Source organism: Gopherus flavomarginatus, chromosome 9 (assembly GCF_025201925.1).
Source record: "Gopherus flavomarginatus isolate rGopFla2 chromosome 9, rGopFla2.mat.asm, whole genome shotgun sequence".
Lineage (NCBI taxonomy): Eukaryota > Metazoa > Chordata > Testudines > Testudinidae > Gopherus > Gopherus flavomarginatus.
The window spans coordinates 34222987-34244689 of record NC_066625.1 but is presented as its reverse complement, the minus strand read 5'-3'; the positions used below and the strand labels follow the sequence as shown (position 1 = coordinate 34244689).

General features: G+C 47.2%; 1 protein-coding gene across 3 annotated transcripts in view; it reads left to right on the top strand.

Moving 5' to 3' along the window:
* The window catches only part of SRL (sarcalumenin), a 114319-nt gene extending 93204 nt beyond the window's left edge, over positions 1-21115 (top strand). For all 3 annotated transcript variants that reach the window (XM_050968176.1, XM_050968175.1, XM_050968174.1), the window contains 3 exons: positions 13656-13772; positions 15101-15334; positions 16607-21115. In XM_050968176.1, the coding sequence (XP_050824133.1) occupies positions 13656-13772; positions 15101-15334; positions 16607-17418 (1163 nt within the window). In that variant the 3' untranslated portion in view covers positions 17419-21115. The remainder of the gene's footprint in view (positions 1-13655; positions 13773-15100; positions 15335-16606) is intronic.
* The last annotated feature ends 588 nt before the right edge of the window (positions 21116-21703 follow it).

Sequence of the window (21703 nt, the reverse complement as noted above, 5' to 3'; positions counted from 1 at the left end):
GACAGGCCATCACCCGAAGCTAGAGAAGCCCAGGATAGCACTCAGTAGCCCTGCAGGGTCAGGTAGATTACCTTGCAGGGTCAGGTGAATGCATAGCTTGCCCTGGCTACAGAGGTGAGGACTGTGTGCATGGGCCTCCTGGCTAGAGTCATATCAGTGAGATGGGCCTCCTGAAACACCCAAGCAGGACCGGCGCTAGGGATTCTCGCGCCCTAGGCGCACGGCCATTTTGCCGCCCCTCGCGCTGATCCCGCGGCTCCGCTGGAGCTGCCACAGTCATTCCTGCGGAGGGTCCTTTGGTCCGTGGCTCTGGTGGAGCTGCCGCAGGCATGCCTGCGGGAGGTCCACTGGAGCCGCGCAAGCAGCCGACCGTCCGCGGGCATGACTGCAGCAGCTCCACCGGAGCTGCGGACCAGCGGACCCTCCGCAGGCACCACTGCGGCAGGTCAACCGGAGCCGCCTGCCACCCCCCTGGCAAAATGCCGCCCCCCCAAATAATCCTGGCACCCTAGGTGATTGCCGAGGCTGCCTAAATGATAGCGCCAGCCCTGCACCCAAGGGAAGCAAAATAGCCTGCTTAATGAAGAACCAGTAAGGGTCCTGCTGCCCTGGGTGCTCAGTACCAGCCCTGAGGTGCCAGTCCTACTGCTTCCCAGAGCAAGGGAAGAGCTAGACAGCAGAGAGAGACTGGTGTAGCAGAACACACTCTGGAGCCAAAGAGCAGGGATCCCTTGAGAGCTGTGGACGGTGACTGTGTCTGCAGAGGCCCTGAAGCTGGGAGCAAGGAAATGCAAACTCTCCCCACTGTCACATGACACAGTCAGACTGTAACTGGAAGTAAATATGGCCCTTGTCATCCTGACAAAATCCCAAAGTGCTTTATGAGCCCTAGAACTACAGGGATCACCTTGGACCCTGCTATTAAATGGCCAGTTCTGGAGAGGAACATGTCAGTGTATTAATGCGCAGTAACACTACTCAGTAGTTTAGGACAGGAAGTGAAGAAGTAAATTATGCCCTATTGAAATCCCAGAGAGAATTTGTGTAGGAAGGATGAAGTTACTCTGATGGCTTTAGGTGCTGCTATTTCAGCTGACACTGTAATCTTTGGGAAAGGCTCCTTGTGGACAAAAGAGAGTCAGTCTTCATTGCACAGCAACTTGGTGACCTTGTCAGGTGGGGTTGTGATTATGCCTGGACATACAGGCTGTTTGTTAACTAGTTTTGCAGGCCAGAAGAAGGACCCACAAAGCCAGAAGCAAGCCTGGAAAATTTGGGTTGGGTGGCAACCCTGTTCTCACCTTCCACCTAATGAGACTTCTGACTGCTGGAAACTCAGGCCTTATCTTCTAGCTCAGAAAGCAGTTATGGTTAGAAAAGAGATTCTCTACCCTTCCATGTTCAATGTCCCTTTCTAATGTCTAGATTTAATGCACTCAGTGTACAGATTTTTTCCCCCTAGTTGCCAGCTCTGCAAGTGGGATCTGAGAGTCAAGCTGCTTATTCTTTTGCCATCCTCATCAATATTCTGGTCCCACTATTGAGTATCTAATATGTAGATTCAGTCAAATACTAAATAATTAGAAATAGTATTAATACAAAACCAGATTGAAAGTGAATAGAGCACTAGATGAAGCAGTTGTATGCAGAGCTGATCAGAAACCAGAACTCCTGTCCTGCAGGAAATACCAATATTTCAATATTTGCTTTTATCCCAAGTTAGGATAAAAAATCAAAATATCAAAACTTTTTATGGAACAAAACTGGCCAGGCTACAGCTTCTATGAGGCACTGTGGCAGATCAGTCATATAGAGAGACTGTCAGACACAGTTTAGGGCCCATAGGAGAGAATGGGGTTGTGGAGAAGCTGGAACTACAGCGCCCACGAGGCATCATGGTGGCTGAGGCAGATGCAGAGAGCAATGTCAACCCATTCAAAATAAAACATTTCATTTTTATTTTCTTGATGGAAAATACACCAAAATCCATATTTTCTCCTGGGAAATTTACACAAAATCATATTTTCCAATGGGAAAATGTTCTGTTTGAAATTTTCCAACTAACTCTATTTGCATGTATTATATGTGATCATTTATTGCTATGAATAAGAACCAATACCATTGGCTAATCAAACACTTAGCCCCACAAAACCAGAACACATTAGAATAGAACACTCTTCAGATTATATGTTTTAATAACTTGCTATTGTCACCATAACCCCTTGTAAAGTTATTATACAGGAATTCCAGTGCTGATCATTTTAGCAATAATCTATCCTGGAAACAATAATTTTAACTTATTTTCAAAAGAGATTTATTAATTTGTTTCAAATAAATAAATAAATGGGACTGATGTTCGTGAACAGTTAAAGACCTTACTGTGAATGCTTCTTGCTTTTATTATTGACTTGGTAGAGAGTTCAAAGTAATAGCAATCTTTGCTTAGGAGGCAGATAATAGTGACAAAATGGTTGTTTTGAGCATATGGGGACTAGTGTAAACTGGGTAAGCTCAGTTTAAGTTAAGTGGGCTGTAGAGTTATACCAGCAGAGGATTTGGCTGAGATTTCACAGGTGAGAAATGAAACAAATGGCTTCCCTACATAATATAAACTAGCACTGTGCAAAAATTTCTCACAGAAATTGCTTTTTGATGGAAATTTATTTTGACTCAATGGAATCTTTTACGAGAAGTGTCTGCTTTCCATGGAAAATTTAAATTTTTCATTGAAAAACCAAGCGCTTGAAAACCAAAATATTTCAATTTGGAAATGCTCCTGGGATTTGTAGTTCAGTTACCTCAAGTCCCCATTCTCCTTTATGGGCCAGTCTCCATGCCCAGACTACATCTCCCATGATCCACCACAGCAAGGCAATCCCATGATGCACTGCCTCCCCTCCCTAAGCAGGAAGAGTGTGGTGCATCATGGAGGATATAATCACACCAGGGAACATAGCTTATAGAGGAGAATGGGAGCATAGGGCACCCATACTGCAACTCCCATGAAGCACTGCAGCATTTCCAAACTAATTTTTTTTTTGGTCAGTTTTGGCCAAAATTTTTTGGATTTTGAATTTCCATCCAAAAGGCATCCATGCGTGCGGGGGGATTTTTTTTTTAAACCAGCTCTACAGCCCTTATCCCCAGCCTTTAAACCAGCATCCTGACATGGTTTTGAGTTCATACCCAAGGAGGAGGGGATGGAAAGATCAGTAGATACAGGCTCTGATATAATGAGAGGACAAGAAGCACCCAGTGCTGTAGGAAGCCACCAGAATGCAATGGAACCTCTTCAAACCCTCCACTTCTCTCCTATCTGCTGGTTCATTCTGAGCCATGATCAGCACAAGCCTTGAGGATGAGAAGGCTGCAAACTAGCCATGTTGCAGGCACCATCATGTGGGAGCTGCAGTCTCGTTTGAGCTATTGAGCTTCAAGCAGCAACTTAAACAATATTTGGACAAACCCAAGCCACCCCAAGGCGGCCTTCAGCAGCGTGCCTGCGGGCGGTCCACTGGTCATGCGGATTCAGCAGTGTTTCTGTGGGTGATCTGATGATCCCGCATGTTTGGCGTACCCGCCGCTGAATTACCGCTGAAGCCTTGGGACTGGCGGACCTTCCAGAGAAATGCTGCTGAAGGCCACCTGACTCTCACCATCATGGCGACCAGCACGCTACCCCTTGTGGCTTGCCGCCCCAGGCACATGCTTGCTGCGCTGGTGCCTGGAGCCGCCCCTGAACCCAAGTATGAGACTTGTAGCTGTAGTTCAGCACCAAATATCTGTTCAAAGCCAAATTCTCAGCTGAAATTTTTGGCACTGAGCTTTTGATTCTGTTGATGATGCATGGGGCAGAGCAGAATGGAACACACTTTGCTCTCCCGCAGCTTTATTGGCTCTGCAGGGCTGGCAGGAATAAAATTGTATTTTACCAGTAAGCTCAGTGAATACATCTCATGGGTTGAGAGAAACAGCAGCAGGCACAGTATCTTCTTGCCAGTTTTGGATCATAACCACATGCCTTAAATCTCCTGGAGATGCATCCTGAGATGCTAAGGGTGGAGAGGTTACTCTGGAGATGGCCAGACTCTTGCCACATGATCTGTGTGGATGAGGAGACACTGACAGGACATGAATTTGGGTCTCACCCAAGCTCCAGGGCTGAACTACCTACAGATCTGAGTTACCTTTGGTGTGGGTTATTGTGGGTGTTTGTTTCTGTCTATGGAAGGGAGCTGCCAGTGACAAATAGTGAACCTACTTCATTTGTGTGGAGTCCTCATAGATAGTTCTTTGAAAACGTCCACTCAATGTGCAGCAGGAGTCAAAAAAATGCTAAGAATGTTAGCAAGCATTAGGAAAGGGACAGATAATAAATAAGAAAATATCATAACACTTCTATATAAACCCATGGCATGCCCACACCTTGAATACTGCATGTAGTTCTGGTCAACCGTATCTCAAAAAAATGTATATGAGAATTAGAAAAAGTACAGAGAAGGGGAAACAAAAATGATTAGGGGGATGGAACATCTCTCTGTCCAAGGAGAGATTAAAAAGACTGACATTGTTCAATTTCGAAATGAGATGACTAAGGGGTGAGCGGTTATGATAGAGGTTTATGAAATCATGAATGGTGTGGAGAAAGTGAATAGGGAAGTGTTATTTACCCTTCACATAACACAAGAACTATAGGTCCCCCGATTTACTTAATAGGCAGCAGGTTTAAAACAAACAAAAGGAAGCATTTGTTCACACAACACACCGTTAACCTGTGGAACTCATAGGCTGGGGATGTTGTGAAGGCCAAAAGTAATAATTGAGTTAAAAAAAGAACTAAGTAAGTTATTGGTGGATAGATCTATCAATGGCTATTAGCCCAGCTGGTCCGGGATGCTTGGGGGTCCCTAAACCTCCAACTGCCAGAAGCTGGGAGAAAACAACTATGGACAATCACTCAAAATTGCCCTCTTCTCTACACTCCCGCTGAAGTTTCAGTCACTGGCCACTGTCAGAAGACAAGATACTGGGCTAGATGAACCATTGGTCCTACCCACTACAGCTGTTCTTATCTTCTTATGTGCCCCCTTCTTTAAAATTCCCATTTCAAGGCTCTAATCCAAGGGCCAAATTCTGACCTCCGATGAGCATGTGATGGGATCCTAGAACTTGGCCTGTGTGTTTAAACACTTATATCTCGGCTGGACTGGGAGACGTGGCCTGAGACCCTGACTGTTAACCTGGATCTCTTAAGTAAGGAAAGACACCAAGCTAGGGAGGCTGTGAGGAAAGCAGTGAGAGGGACTATCTGGCTGCCATCACACAATCATGTCCCCCTCCATTTGTATGATCTTGCCTTCCCATGTCCTAGAACATCGCAAAGAATCCTGCTGTGAGAAACGCTTCTGCAGCACTTATGGTCTCTTCAAAGGGTGGGGGAGAAATGCTGCCCCTTTGCATACGCGAAGGTATGACCATAGAAAATCCCTTTCTCCCTTCTCCAGGAAAGTTCTCACTCCAGTCACCCCCCTCCTTCTGTTCTGGAGATGAGCACTCTTGTTTCACCCCTCCTCCATGCAAACACCACAATTACTAAAACAACATACATCATTCCCTGCACCTGCTGGTCCCTTTAAGCCTCGGTCCGCCCTGTCCTGTGGCAAGGTGTGAGGGCAGTGAACAGGTCTCAGGGCCTGCGCTGTGCAGTTGCTCATGAATGCCGCTTCAGTCTGGAATGAACCTTTTCTCTCATAAGATGCAACATCCCTCTTGTTGGCAAGGGCTCAGCCTCCGAAGTTCAGTGTCCACCAATCAGAGTCGCTCAGGGCTAAGAGATCTCTCACACATGCATGCAATATAGGTCATCTGTGGCCAGCCGGCCCTGGCCCCTCTACAAATTGTTATCCACTGGGAACCATAACACTCCAATGTCTAAGCCTTTGAGCTGAAGCTCCCACAGCACAAGCCAGTACAGAGACTATCCGAAGGGTCGCACATTTACAGCACTGAACTAAATGAAACACCAGGGGACTCCAGATTGGTGATGCTGCACTTCTGAAAAGGGTTTTCGGTTGAATTGAAAAGTCTTATTGTTCTGCTGGGGAAAAGGGGGCAATTTTTGCTTATGAGCACCCGTTGGTCTGTCTGCTCCCCTGCTGTTCCTGCTTCTGTCTGGATAGGGTTCATTTCTCTTGCTTGCTGACGTCGGACTTGTAACTGGAGAGGCTCTGAATCCCACTGGTTAGCTATGTTAAATGTTGACAAGAGAAGAGACAATAGCAACGCTCTAGTGCCCTGTTCATCTTGTGAAAACCTCTAGCTTTGGTAGGCCCACAGCGCAAAACCATGGCAACAGAGAGAGGAAATGCCAGACCCCAAATGAGTTGCCCTCAACTCTACATGGTGATCAGCAGAGAACCAGCTCAGGGGGCCTGTAAACTGGAAATGGTCTCTTTGTTTGCTAAGATTTGTTTAACAGCTGTGGTTAGTGAAGAGTAAAAATCCCCACATGTGGCTGGTGTCTTCTAGGAATTCACAGCTACTCGAGTAGAGGATACCGAATATTTGAGTGACACTGGCTGTTTCTCTCACTTCCTCGTGCATCCACTGCGGGCAGGGTGTGACTGGCCACTGGTGCAGAGGTACCCGCACTAGCTGTACTCTAGCTAGCTCACTAAACCTAGTAGTGACAAGGCAGCTGTGTGGCCTTCAGCATGGGTTTCACAAGCCCACCTGACCCCCCGGTACATTCTACAGCCAATACTGATGCCAGCACTGCAGCGTCCTCGCTGCTGTTTGTAATGAGGTAGCTGGAACGCAGGAATGTCTATATGAACTGCAAATCACACCCCAGGAAGCAGTGTAGACATCCTCTAAGGAAGGAGAAAGGAAAGAGATCAGTGAGAGAGAGGCGGAGTGGAAGGTGCTGAGCTAGGAGATGGAGAAGAGAGAGCAGAAAGGTAAGACTGAGAAGCAGGAGAGTTTTATTGCCTGACGTTCAGTGGCATCCGTGCCTTCAGATGGAGCTGCAGATACTCAGCACTTCTGAAAACCAAGCCTAAAATGTCTGTCCAGCTGCAATCACACAGTGCTATGGAAAGCCCAGGGTGCACCTGCTGTGCTAATTGCAGGTGAGCAGTAGCAGGTCTGGAGCACCAGCTGAGCACTCCCACAGATGTCCTGGCGGGCCTCTTGGTATGAGAAATGTTGTTTCCCTGTAACCCAGTGGCAATGGGTTAAGGACAAAATCCCTCCCTTGGTGCTGGAGCTCCAGATCTGCTGTTTAAAGGTTCCTCGTTGTCACATGTGCATTGTTCACACATCAGTCACCAAATGACTGGAGGATAGCTAATGTGATGCCAATTTTTAAAAAGGGTTCCAGAGGTGATCCCAGCAATTACAGGCCGGTAAGCCTGACTTCAGTACCAGGTAAACTGATTGAAACAAAATTGTCAGAAGTCTTGATGAACATGATTTGTTGGGGAAGAGTCAACATGGTTTTTGTAAAGGGAAATCATGCCTCACCAATCTACTAGAATTCTTTGACGGGGGTCAACAAGCATGTGGACAAGGGGGATCCAGTGGATATAGTGTACTTAGATTTTCAGAAAGCCTTTGACAAGGCCCCTCACCAAAGATTCTTAAGCAAAGTAAGCTGTCATGGGATAAGAGAGCAGGTCCTCTCATGGATTGGCAACTGGTTAAAAAATAGGAAACAAATGATAGGAATAAATGGTCAGTTTTCAGAAGGAGAGAGGTAAATAGTGGTGTCCCCTAGAGGTCTGTACTGGACCCAGTCCTATTCAATATATTCATAAATTATCTGGAAAAAGGGGCAAACAGTGAGATGGCAAAATTTGCAGATGATACAAAATTGCTCAAGATAGTTAAATGCCAGGCAAACTGTGAAGCGCTACAAAAGGATCCCTCAAAACTGGGTGGACAACAAAATGGCAGATGAAATTCAATGTTGATAAATGCAAAGTAATGCACATTGGGAAAACATAATCCAAACTATACATACAAAGTGATGGGGTCTAAATTAGCTGTTACCACTCAAGAAAGAAATCTTAGAGTCACTGTGAATAGTTCTCTGAAAACATCCACTCAATGTGCAGCAGCAGTCAAAAAAGTGAACAGAATGTTGGGAATCATTAAGAAAGGGATAGATAATAAAACAGAAAATATCTCATTGCCTCTGTATAAATCCATGGTACACCCACATTGTGAATACTGTGTGCAGAATTGATTGCCCCATCTCAAAAAAGAAATATTGGAATTGAAACAGATTCAGAAATGGACAACAAAAATGATTAGATGTATGGAATGGCTGCCATATGTGGAGAGATTGATAAAACTGGGACTTTTCAGCTTGGAAAAGAGGTGACTAAGGGGCTGGGGGAATATGACAGAGGTCTATAAAATCATGAGTGGTGTGGAGAAAGTAAATAAGGAGGTTTTATTTCCTCCTCCTCCTCATAACACAAGAATTAGCAGTCACCAAATGAAATTAATAGGCAGCAAGTTTAAAACAAACAAAAAGAAGTATTTTTTCACACAACACACAGTCAACCTGTGGAACTCCTTGCCAGAGGCTGTTGTGAAGGCCAAGACTATAACAGGGTTAAAAAAGAACTAGGTAAGTTCATGGAGGATAGGTCCATCAATGACTATTAGTCAGGATGGGCAGGGATGGTGTCCCTAGCCCAGTAGTCTCCAACCTTTTTATGCACAAGATCACTTTTTGAATTTAAGATCAACCTAGGATCTACCTTGCCCTTTCCCTGAGGCCCCTCCCTAGTCACTCCATTCCCTGCTCCCTCCATCGCTTGCTCTCCCCCACTCTCACTCACTTTCACCGGGCTGGGGCAGGCAGTTGGGGTGCAGGAGGGGGTGCAGGCTTTGGTCTGGGGCTGAGAGGTTTGGAATGTAGAAGGGGGCTCTGAGCTGAGCCTGGGGCAGGGGTTTGGGGTGCAGGAGTGAGGGGTGCAAGCTCTGAGAGGAAGTTTGGGTGCAGGGGGGGCTCTGGGCTGGGGCAGAGTGTTGGGGTGCAGGAGAGGGTGAAGGATGCGGGTTCTGTGAGGGAGTTTGGTGCAGGAGGGGGCTCTGGGCTGATGCAGAGAATTGGGGTGAGGGGTGTGGGCTCTGGGAGGGATTTTGGGTGCAGGAGGGGGCTCCAGGCTGGGGCAGGGGGTTGGGGTGCAGGAGGGGGTATGGGCTTTGAGAGGGAGTTTGTGTGCAGGTGCCGGCTCTGGCAGGCGGTTGGAGTACAGGAGGCGGGGACAGAGTAACCTTTTGTGGGCCTGGCACCAAACATATTTGTGGGCCCCATGGAGGCAATGGAGCATGGTGCAGGGAGGTCAGTCCCTAGAGCAAGGGGCCAGCCAGGGGCAATGGAGCATGGCATGGCAGAGGCAGACCCACTTCACTCAGCCCAGTGTGAGGGCTCTATTTACATCCTGCCAGCATGCCCCTTCCCCTCGGGGGTGGGCCCATACCACGTCACACAGACACCCCCCCCCGCCAACACCCCATAGGCACCAGCTCCATGGGTGCTTTGGGGCTGGAGCACCCACAAGAAAAAAATTGTGTGTGCTGAGCACCCACCAGCAGCCCTGCCAACCAGCTCCTCCCCCTTGCCCCCAGCACCTCCCACCCACCCAACAGGCAGGAGGTGCTGGGGGGGCAGCAGAGGGAGCAAGGGCTGGGGACACTTGGGGGAGAGTGCAGAATGGGGCAGGAAGAGGTGAGGCAGGGATGGAGTGGGGGCAAGAAGAGATGGTGTGGGGATGGGGCTTGGGGGAAAGGGTGGAGTAAGGGTGGGTCATGGGGCAGAGCAGAGTGAGGCACGCCCAGGGAAATCAGAAAGTCAGCGCCTCTGCAATACCCCCTCGACTCCCGATGCCCAGTGCCCCGCCGACCCGCTATGCCCATTACCCCCCCCCAGGCCTCCCACAAATGCACAGTGTCCTGCACAACACCACCCCTGCCCAGTGTCCCCTGCCCACAGCCCTACAAAAACTGCCCAGCACCCCACACAGAACCCCCACTCCCTGATGCCCCAACACACATGGATCTTCCCCTCCCCCTCATAGCCCAGCACACACACCCCTATACCTCCCAGAGACCCACTCCCCCATGCACTGCCTCCCAGCTGCACTCACCAGCCCTGCTGTGAGGTCACTGTGTCTGCTGAGCTGAGCCAGCAGTGCAGCCAGAGCTGGTCCTGGGGTGAGGAATTGCTCCAGCCCTTTGGGACTGGCGCAATCAGCCAGGCCACACCCTGCCCTGTCGGGCTTCCTCAAAACCCACTTGCCTGGAGGGACCCAGCCTAGCTCCCCCATACTGTCCCTGGTCCCAGCTGGCCAAGGCCTGCCAGGCTTCTGCACTAGTCCCCAGGCGACTCAACTCCAGGGAGACAGGCGGGGCCCCACAGGTGGTAGGAAGCAGAGACTGTCAGGAGCTGGAGGTGCACTGGGGTCCAGTCAGGGGGCAGAGAGGAGACAGTGGGTGGGACCAGGGGGCCAAGAGGAGCAAGTGATGGGAGTGGGGAGCCAGTGGGCTGGCAAAATCTTGGGGTGCAGTGCAAGCAGGGCAGGCCTGGGCCCCTTCTGAGCATGGGCCTGGCTCCATGGTGCCACTGGTGCCATTGTAAACCCAGCACTAGAGGAGGGGGTGAGGGGTGCGGGCTCTGGGAGGGAGTTTGATGCAGGAGGTGACTCCGGCTGGTGCAGCGGATTGGGGTGCAGGAGGAAGTGAGGGGTCTGGGAGGAAGTTTGAACATAAGAACATAAGAACGGCTGTACCGAGTCAGACCAAAGGTCCATCTAGCCCAGTATCTGTCTACCGACAGTGGCCAATGCCAGGTGCCCCAGACGGAGTGAAGCTAACAGGCAATGATCAAGTGATCTTTCTCCTGCCATCCATCTCCATCCTCTGATGAACAGAGGCTAGGGACACCACTTTTAAAATTAAACAATAGTTGAAATTGAAGCAAAATGTTTCAGTTGATCCAAACCATTTTTTAAAAAATCTCAAATATCTTCCTAGAATGGGAAAATCACTTCCTGCCCAGCTCTAAGCCCCACTGATTTTAAGCAGATGTGTAAGTGCTGCCCTAAGTCGGAGCCAGAGAGATTGCAGGGATTAATTCATTCTTATTTGTAAAGTATTCAGAGACCCTAGTGCAAAAGTATAATCCATATTGCTGGCGATGTGTTTTGCTTTATATATGGATAATACATTATTTGTAGATACAATAATATATTATTTCCATATGAACATATTGCCTGTATTATATATTTGTATCAATTGTACATTTTACTTTATTTCTATGACATTTATTATACAGTATATGATATAGGATTTAAGTTAGTGTAAAGCAATAGGTATAATAAATTATTATGCAGAGTAAATGCTATAAACTACATGGTTGTTTTCAACATATGCCCTCCCTTTCCTGTCGTAGGCAATGGTTTCAGTTTTAGAACATGGAAACAATTCTTTAAATGTTAGTGTTACACTGCGCCCCTGAGCAGCTCATCAGGAGCCATGACTGAACTTGGGACGGGTAGATCTCAGAACATGAGCCTTTACTGCCCGAGCTAACATAAGAACATAAGAATGGCCATATTGGGTCAGGCCAATGGTCCATCTAGCCCAGTCTCCTGTTTTCTGACAGTGGCGGTGCCAGATGCTTGAGAGGGAATGAATAGCACAGGGCAATCATCAAGTGATCCATCTCCTGTTGTTCAGTCCCAGCTTCTGGCAATCGAAACACAGCAATGAGGGACCAGACTGTGGCAGGCTCATCAACCTTTGTGTGTCTGTGGCCCAACCGTCACTGGAGGGTGACAGAGCACTGCACTGAGTAGGTTATGCTGGCAGTGTGCCTGATTGCTGGTCCAGAGATGTCTCCCACACATCTCTTTCCCTCACTGTGGTTGTCCTGAGGCCTAGACTCTCCATGGGTCTCTTCATGGGCTCTTTGTGCAACATCCTCTGCAGCATCCTCAGCAGTCCTCCTTTGCTTGTCTCTTTTTAAGTGCCAGGTGGATCAGGCCTGAATCCTGGGATGCGCTGAACATAGCAACTCCCTGTGGCCCCTTGGTGATGTTAGTTGTCCATGCTTCTCAGCAGATGGCTCCAGGTTTGATCCTGCAGAATCTCACCTCAGTAATCCTTGCCATTGACTTCAGTAAGGCTTGTTACATGAGTAGCCTCACTTGAAGTACTCCTCACCTGAGTAAGGGGCTGCAGGATCAGGCCCTTATGCCCTGATCCCATGAAAGTCCACAGCAAAACTCCCATTGATTGTAAAGGTGCAAGATCAGGCCCTTGATGAGTTTCCTACTGGCCCTACCAGCTGGGGCATGTAATGTTCCCCAGCTGCCAGCCCCATTGTGTCAGTCTGCCCAGCCTCTGAGCCTGGCCTTGCACCTCTTGTACCATGGGGATCATGGCAAAATCTCCAATTGATTTGTGTTCTAAAAGAAGCTGTAAAAGGGGCACCTGCAAAAATGCATGCATGTCCGTTCCACGTGCAAAAAATGCCTGTGTTCACACAAATTGCCAATTTGCTTCCACAGAAGAAATAATTGCAGACACAATGGCCTGCTTGGCGTGCACAAGGGCATGTTTTTGCAGGAGCATGCATATTTTTGGGAATGCACTGCTGCCTGCAAAAAGATGCCTGCAAAAACAAACTCAAAATTCACTAAGCAAATCCGTCTTCAAAAATGGAGTAGAAAAACATTCCTTTCAAGACCTTGCATAATTTGGGTAAGGTCAGCCTGAGGGGACTTTTATGCAATAATCCAAGATGGCCAGGAGGGGTGGAATCAGTTAAATACCTATGGCTGGGTCGGGTGGTGCTTTGAATTTGAGGCACTAGGAGATCCTGGAATTACCCTGAATTTGTCCATCTCCACTTAATAGAATTCTAAAGCACAATAACCATTGGGACATGTGTGGTCATCCACCTGTGAAGCTCCTACAGAACCACTGTTCAGTGAGGTCTGCCCCAACTCCTACTGTAGTCAATGGGCATCTTTCCATTGACTTCGGTGGAAGCTGGATCAGGACTTTAACCCTATTGCGCACCACAAGCAATGCACATTTGGTGAGGTCGCTCACTGCAGCATGTGGACAGAGGTCCAGCCGTAGGGCTGTACATCATCAGACAGCCGAAGGGTGAGGCTTGTTCCACTCTGAATATAGTCAGGAGGGCAGAAATCAAATTTGTATTATTTCTTCCATCTCACAGATGAATTATCAGACTGAAGGAGTCTCCTGACTGTCTAGCACCAGAACAGACTTAGCTAACATTGGGAGCCTGGGTCAGTCATAGACTGGACTGTTTTGTTCCACATATTCAGTCCCAGTATCAGGGTTCTGAAGCTATGCATAACCCTAGCAGCATAAATAACATGTGTGCACCTGCGTATCCGTGACCTTGGCCCTGCGCGAGTCAGTCGCTATGCCCTGCTCTTGCAAACAGCTGAAGGAACTTTAGAACATTTCCCTGAGCTTGGAACATTTAGCTAAGGGTGTGGGATGGGGTGGCTCTTGTTCACTCTTCAGCTGGGACATTCGTTACATCAGGGAGCTCAAATTCTAGTGCTTGTTCACTTCTTTTTGTTATTTCCTCTCTGCAGATGGGGAGATTACATCCAAGCCAATGGTGCTGTTTTTGGGACCATGGAGCGTTGGCAAATCCACCATGATAAACTACCTCCTAGGACTGGATGACACGCCCTACCAGCTGTACACAGGTAACATGCACTCCAGCTTGCCCATTGTTTCTGCTTAATGTGCTGTGCAAAGGGTACAAGCAGGCATTGTCACTCATACATTCACATCTCAAGTCAATTCCAGCCAGAGCTTGGCTGGTAAACATTGTCCCCAGCTGCTCTTTGAACCTCTCTTTTTATTTATTTAACCCCCCCAGGCTGTTAGGTGACAGTCATCTCTCTGGTCAGAGAGGGCTTGAATCCTTGCAACCCTTCTCCTATAAGAGTCAGAGGAATTAGTGCAGAGAGAGAGAAAGATGAGATTCCTCTTCACCTCCCAGGATCAAGCTGTGCATCTGCCTTCGCAGCATTCCCACTTCCTGCAGTCCAGAGGCTCAGGACTGAGATCTTCCAGCCCGATAGGGCATCGCACTGCAGGTTACCTTCCAGGCCAGCAGAGTAACAATCCTCTAACAAGGGGAACTTGCCCTTTTCTTCTATCCTTCCCCTCCATGCATGAAGCCAATTAATTTACTTTAACAACAGGCGTGACATTTCCCATCTCCTCTTCTTAGCTCCCACTCCCTTTTATCCTTGAACACAGCTGAGCGTAGCACTGCTGAACTAAAAACCGTTCTGAGCTCTGGGCACAGGGAGAATCAAGGAACTAGAAAGCAGAGCAGGAGTTGGTCCTTTATAGTGCTTTTCACATTCGTGATATCTCAGTGTAGATTAACCACTGCAGGAAAAACTGCACTTGTGCATCCATGGAATAGCTACAACCTGGTCTACACTACAGTTAGGTTAACATAAGGCAGCCTATATCAACCTAACTCTGTAAGTGTCTACACTAAAATGTAGCTGCCACCAGTGTAATCTGCCCACCACACCGACTTAATAACTGAACCTCCGCGAGAGGCATAGCCCATAGGTTGATGTAGTTAGGTCGATGCAGTGTCAGTGTAGAAACTACGTCACTTACATCGACACTTGCTGCCTTTCAGATGCCGTACCACAATGCCCCACACTGACAGTCCTGGTGAGGACGTGCTACACTGACACAAGGAGTGTAGTGTGGACATGCAAAGCAATTTAATTACTGTGGTGGCTGTACATCGAACTAACTTAGGTTGACTTAATTTTGTAGTGTAGATTTGCCTTACCTTTCCTCAAGACATTCTACAAGGCATAAGGTACATGATATTACAAGATGCTTTCTGACCATACCTGTTGCTTTGGATCACCCTCTGTATATTCAAGAGTTAGGAGTATCCTCCGCAGACAGTCTCAGACACAGAATCTGACTCATTTCCAGCAGGACAGCTTAGACTTTACGGCTGACCTGCTCTGCTTCTCTTGTTACTGGACAGGGGCGGAACCCACCACCTCTGAGTTCACGGTCATCATGCATGGCCCAAAGCTGAAGACCATCGAGGGCATCGTGATGGCTGCTGACAGCGCACGCTCCTTTTCGCCCCTGGAAAAGTTTGGGCAGAACTTCCTGGAGAAGCTGATCGGGATAGAGGTGCCTCATAAGCTTTTAGAGCGGGTCACCTTTGTAGACACACCGGGCATCATTGAAAACCGCAAGCAACAGGAACGAGGTAGTAACCTGCTTTGTTCATTGTAAGAGAGACCAGAAAAGAAGGAGCATTATAAATGTGAGATAATAACAGTCCCTTGCTCTTCTACAATGCTGTTCATCAGTAGATCTCAAAGCGCTGTAGCATTTTCCCTGTTTTACAGATGGGAAAAAAAGTGACAGTGGCTGATCCAGGAAGAGAACCAAGATCTCCAGAGGCCCAGTGGAGTGCTGTATTCATTAGGTCACACACAACAAAGGGCCAGTGAGGAGGTGTTGCAGGGTGTTTATTTTTATATTCAGAAGCACCAAAATTTTGCCTGCCTGTGTTTGTAATGGCCACCTGGCAGGGGCCTCAGGGACACACACAATACTCATAAAATAGAGCAGATGCAGCACACTTCCTCTTTCATATGGAGGGACAATGTTCAGAGACTTAAGCAAGATGGGGATGTTTGTGGTCTTTGGGCTGTATTTAGCCTATGGGCTGCACTTTGCCCATCATTTTCTTTCATGTTTCTATCATGTTTTTTGATGCAGGCCCCTGCCAAAGTCTCTGTGCTAGAGCAGGACACGATGGAATTCTAGAACACCAGCACTTCCAGCATAACATATCTCACAACTGGGGTAGCACTGCTGGGGTTTGTCAACCCATATACTAGATACATTAGGCAGCATTGGAGTGGCCAAACCATGGCCTTAGAAAACAATCAGAGCACAGATAATCAACAACAGGCTACAGAGAAAAGGAAAGTTTGAAAGTGACTTGGAAGGAATTTAATTCCAGAAGAAGCAAAACACACCCCCAACCACTAGGAGGTAGCAGAGTGTACGTCAGAGTCGGCCTAGAGGCAGAAGGCAGTACCACCATATTAATAAAATGTTTGAATTGTCTACTAAAATCTGTTATTTACCTATATGCTCATCAGTGCATTAATTACATAGCATCCCCACCTCAGTTCTCCCAATATCTACCTTAAATCCAGGGGGAAATCTAGCCCAATGGCAAAACTCCCCCTGACTTTACTGGGGCCAGGATTTTATCAGAGAACACCAGCTAAGGCACTAGTGCCAACTGAATATAGACTGATTGTGGATATTGGTGCCAAGGTGTTCTGCGATGGCTTTAGTAGCTGAGAAACGAGATTTCCCACTGCATGAGGTCTAAGTCTGAAGGGGTCTGAGACATAGTGGGCTTGTGTCGTATCTATGCCGATGACTGAATGGATTGGTCCTGTGTTAGATGTGGGGAGCAGGACATTTCTGTTTGATTTTTCTCTCTCCTCTCCCAAAGGTTACCCATTCAATGACGTGTGCCAGTGGTTCATCGACAGAGCTGACCTCATCTTTGTTGTCTTTGACCCTACAAAGCTGGATGTGGGGCTGGAGCTGGAGATGCTTTTTCGCCAGCTGAAGGGCCGAGAGTCTCAGATAAGAATAATTTTGAACAAAGCTGACAGTCTCGCCACCCAGGAGCTTATGAGAGTCTATGGCGCCTTGTTCTGGAGCTTGGCTCCTCTGATCAATGTCACTGAACCTCCCAGGGTCTATGTCAGTTCCTTCTGGCCCCCAGAGTATCACCCTGAAACCCACAAGGATCTGTTCCTTAAAGAAGAGATCTCACTCCTGGAGGACCTTAACCAGGTGATTGAAAACAGGCTGGAGAATAAGATTGCCTTCATCCGCCAACATGCCATCCGGGTTCGCATCCACGCCCTCCTGGTCGACCGCTATCTGCAAACCTACAAGGACAAAATGACCTTCTTCAGTGATGGGGAGCTGGTATTCAAGGACATTGTGGAAGACCCTGACAAGTTCTACATCTTCAAGTCCATCCTGGCAAAGACCAATGTCAGCAAGTTTGATCTCCCCAACCGTGAGGCTTATAAGGACTTCTTTGGCATCAATCCCATCAGCAGCTTCAAGCTGCTAGCTCAGCAGTGCTCCTACATGGGAGGATGTTACCTGGAGAAGATCGAAAGGGCCATTACTCATGAGCTTCCTGATCTCTTGGGGAGTATTGGCTTGGGGAAGAAGCCTAGTATTCTCTCCTGTGACACAACTGGCTGTGGTGAAACCCCAAGGAACCGCTATAGGAAACCATAACATGCTATGTACTAACATAATCATTCATGTGTTCCTATTGGTGAATGAGCTTATGTCTTATCTGTCCAAGAAGCCATGGTTTATTAACCCTTTGAGTGCCACACTGGCAAGAGCTACTGTACAAGGAGGACTTTGAGTCATTGACATTAATGGCAGGGGAAGCGGGGTGGGCATAGAAAAGAGAATAAAGAACTGTGAATTCCTGACATTTTATCTTTGTTATTTGAAATAGAAAGCAATGTTTAAGCTGTAAGTAAAAGCAACAAATGGTGACCTAAAGCTTTAGCTGCTTTTTCATTGGTACTGAAGTTCATGAGTGTGGAACAAGAAGTTCAACCTTTGCATACACTAAGCAGGCAGGGAGTAGGAAATGCAGACTCTGGAATGATAACCTGGAGGAAGGCTCCAACGCTTTGACCTGGAAAACCGGAGAGGGTCACCCCTGGGGAGAGAGAGATCCAGCAGAGTAAACGTCAGCTTTTGGTGGCTGTATATAGGCATGAGGACCACAGAAATGCCTATAAATAAATAATAATCTGTTTTTTTCTTTTCAAGACTTGTAGGCCATCAGGTTCAGTTCTTTGTGAGCTCCATTTGGATGACAGTTGAGCTGTAACTCAGAATCTTTAGCATTCACCCAGGTATTAGCCCTCTCCTATCCCCAGGGGTAGGGAAAGAAAGACCCCATGTCTGTCTTTAGACTGGATTCAGTCCAATCTCTGGGAACATTTGGCATTGTTAGCACCAAATGCATGTCCCAGGTGGGATTTGGAAGTCTGGCTCATAAGGAGAAATGGACTGGAGCTGAAAGAGCAAAGGCACTTAAGTTGCATTTGAGAGACAGTGGCAGTAATTCAAGAAAGTTCAGAAGAAAGCGTTTGAAAGCATCAGTCTGTCCCTGTGCCTCAGAAGAGACAGGGAGCTTAGTGTATGCATTTGCTGTTAGCGTCACGCAGTTGTCGGCAAGTCAAGCACAAACCTTGGTAGGGCTCAGAGGGTTAATCGATTTGCATTTTGACCTTGTTTTTGCCAGTGTTGCATGTTTTCTCTGAGTCAGATCCCTGCGTTGTTGTGCGGTTTGGAGGAAGACAGGAACACCCTCCATTTCGCAGCTGTTGCCTGTTTTCTCTTCCAATCTTTTTGCTGTAGGTTAGGAAATCGGAGGTGTCTGGGCCCTATCTTATTTGGGCTGAGCCAAGCAGTCATATTTATTTGTTGGCGTTGCCATGTTGTTCACCTGCCCCAACACACCAACACTCAAAATTGTGAGTTGCAGGAAATGATGCCATTGGAACCAGTGCCAGCCTCTCTGTGGACATAGTTCATTGTAGATGGGAACTAAAGAACAGGGAAAGTATGGGAGCCCTCTTCACTAAGCAGGCATTGTTTGGTTGCAATAACCCAGCGTGGCTGGTGGTTGAGCTAAGCATTAACTGAAGAAGAAGGTGGATGTTGCCCTGAACAGTGAATGGTGTTCGAGACCTGCTAAATAGCCTTTCTTCATTTCTCCCTGTCAAATGGACCAGAGCTGAGGCTGGTCTTCAGAGAACCTTCTGAGTAGAAGTACTCACTGTAACATACCTGTGGGCCTTATCTGCCTGGGGTCAAGAATTTAATGAAATGCCAAGCAAAGCAAGACAAAGATAGAAAGACAAAAGGAAATAAGAAAGCCATATGTTGGCATTTTAAAGAAGAAATTTGAGCAGATGAGAAAGTGGAAGGTGCTGACCAGAGCCTGTTGGGAGCATGGCATTGGGTCTGAAAGGCAGCACATCTCTGATCCACATGTGTGAATAGAGATGGAGCTGTGGCTACAGGAGAATCAAACATATCTAGCACTGGTCTGGGATTCAGCTTCCTTGGTGCCAAAACCTTGAGTTTAAAATAAACGGTCTTTTAAAGCAATCCGGGTTAGTTCTAGTGGGCATTGTTTCAGGGGTGCTTGACTTGGTCCAAATGTGTCACCCTGGAGGACACAGCCAATGAGTAATGAGTCCCCAAAGGCTGGTTGCCGAAGAAGAAACAAGTACATCAATGAGTACTGCAAGAGGGCAGGCTACATGCCGAGGGATTTTGTGCACAGCACTGAAAGGAACAGGGGCAGCTAATGAAGGCAAGAAGAGGTGTCAGAGAAACTGGCATCTGAAATAGCACAAAGAGAAGTGACATGCTGGTGAGTCAATACTGAGTGAGGTCTCAGACTGCCTTGGAGCTGCTTCTTCAATTCACTTCTGTTCTTCTCCTCCCTTTCTTTTATGTTACCCCATTCCTTCTCATCATCCTTCTTTGTCTTGGTCACCCACTCTTTCTCACTTCTCATTGCCCTCCATTAAGCTTACCTTGTGCTCCTGTCACTTGGCCTAGTTTGCATGGTGTTCATAGGAGCAAATGGAAAAGAAACACTGTCAGAGCTGTGCTAATTTTGCCACTGCTTCTGCCATCACATTATGTTTTATTGTCACCATAAGCAAATGCCTGTTAAACTTTTCTAATTCTCTGTGCCTTATTCTTCCTGCTCGTTCTTTGCCTTTTTGTTTCTCTTCACTGTGCTGTCATCTTCTTTTTGTCTTTCTTCTGTTCATGTTCTCTTCCCCTTTTCTTCAGTCTTTCTCCTACCTTTTCTTTCCTCCATTTCTTGTCATCCTCTTTTCACTATACCCAGGTCATTCCTTCCTAGCTCTCTCTTGCTCACTAGCATCCTGCTGGTCATAAAGCTACTGCTCTCCTTTCGGGTGTTGGTGGAAGTGATGATTGTGGTGTGGCTGGTGTTACCAATACGATACAGAACGAGGATCATTGGCAGCATTGAGGAGGATGGAGGATGTAAAGCATGGTTGTCTACAGGTACTGGGCCTGTTGGTTGACGTCCTGTTGGGTAAGCATTCATTGACAATGAAGATCTTTGCATATACTCAAGAAAATCTGTAATCAGATGAGTTCACCTTTTAACATGTGACTGACAAAAGCATAGTACTGGCTCAGAAGCTCAGCACAGAGGCTCATGCATTGATCATAACCACCTTCCCATCTGAAAATTTACACTAGGATTCTCTTCTTAAAAGCACTCCTGGCGCTCCAAGTTTAACCTCCCTGTGGCCTGATATCAGGTGATTCTTAAGAAACAGTGGACCTAAGAAGTGCATTTGTTCGTTAATTTCACATTAAGCTGGGTCCACTCTTAGCTCTGGTTGGCTACCACAGCCCTTGTTGGGAATCGGACACATTTCTGATGGCCTTTCTTCCCAAGCCCCTTGACACTTGAAATGACTTGCATGGCCACAGCAAATGATTGTTAGTCTAAGAAGAACTGTAGTTCAAAGCCCATCTCATCTGTCACAGTCTGATGACACAGCAGGCTCCTACCATCAATCTGACTGTCTCTGTTTTATGAAACAAAATGAACTTGATTAGAAACAAAATATAAAGTGTGACATGAGTGATGTGTCTCTGAGTTACAGGAAATACATTGGGAATGAAAACAGGGAGCCGGAAGATTTTTTAATTTTGCTAAAAAACCCAACATCCCTAAACCCACTTTTGTGTGCTTCTTTTTTAACAGAAATCTGGACAGACAGCATATAAGGAATTACATGCTGTAATATATTCCAAATTAGATGTTCATGATAATGTGCATTTGGATAAAATTGTTGGTCCTGTACATTAACCCATCTAATAAAATCAGTATTTTTCAAACACATTCCACAGCTACATTTGCTTTGTTTGCCTGTCCACAGAGATGCTGAAAACATGGGCTTGCTTCTATTGAAGTCAATGGGAGTTTAGCAATTGGCTTCAAAGGGAGCAGGATTGGGCCCCATGCAGGAGAACAGTGCTTATACAAAACCCGGGGAAGGAAGAAGAAAATCCCAGATTGCGCCCCTGAGTTCGTAAGGGAAGTGAAACGTTGCCCTCAGATGCACACACACATGGCTCTGGTTGATGTCCATGCTGCTAGCAGAAAACACAGAGTGGCGCCCAAGCTGGACAGGGAGATGATGGTGGAATAGGAAGCATCACAATGCCCAGCTTTCAGCCTTTCCCATACCATGATCCCATGTAACAAAAGAAGGACGTTTGGGGACTCACACCCTCCCAGTGAGCCATAGAGAAGGGGAGAGCTCTCTTCATAGTTCCCCACACATGGCATAGTGGAGCGTCTTAGCATTAGGGGTGAGGTACTCCTCCAAACTCAGCTTTTGCTGCCTCACCTCTCCTGCAACTGTCTCAGGATGTGCTAAAAAGGGCATCTCACCTAAACACAATCCAGCCTGCACAGTGCCCCACG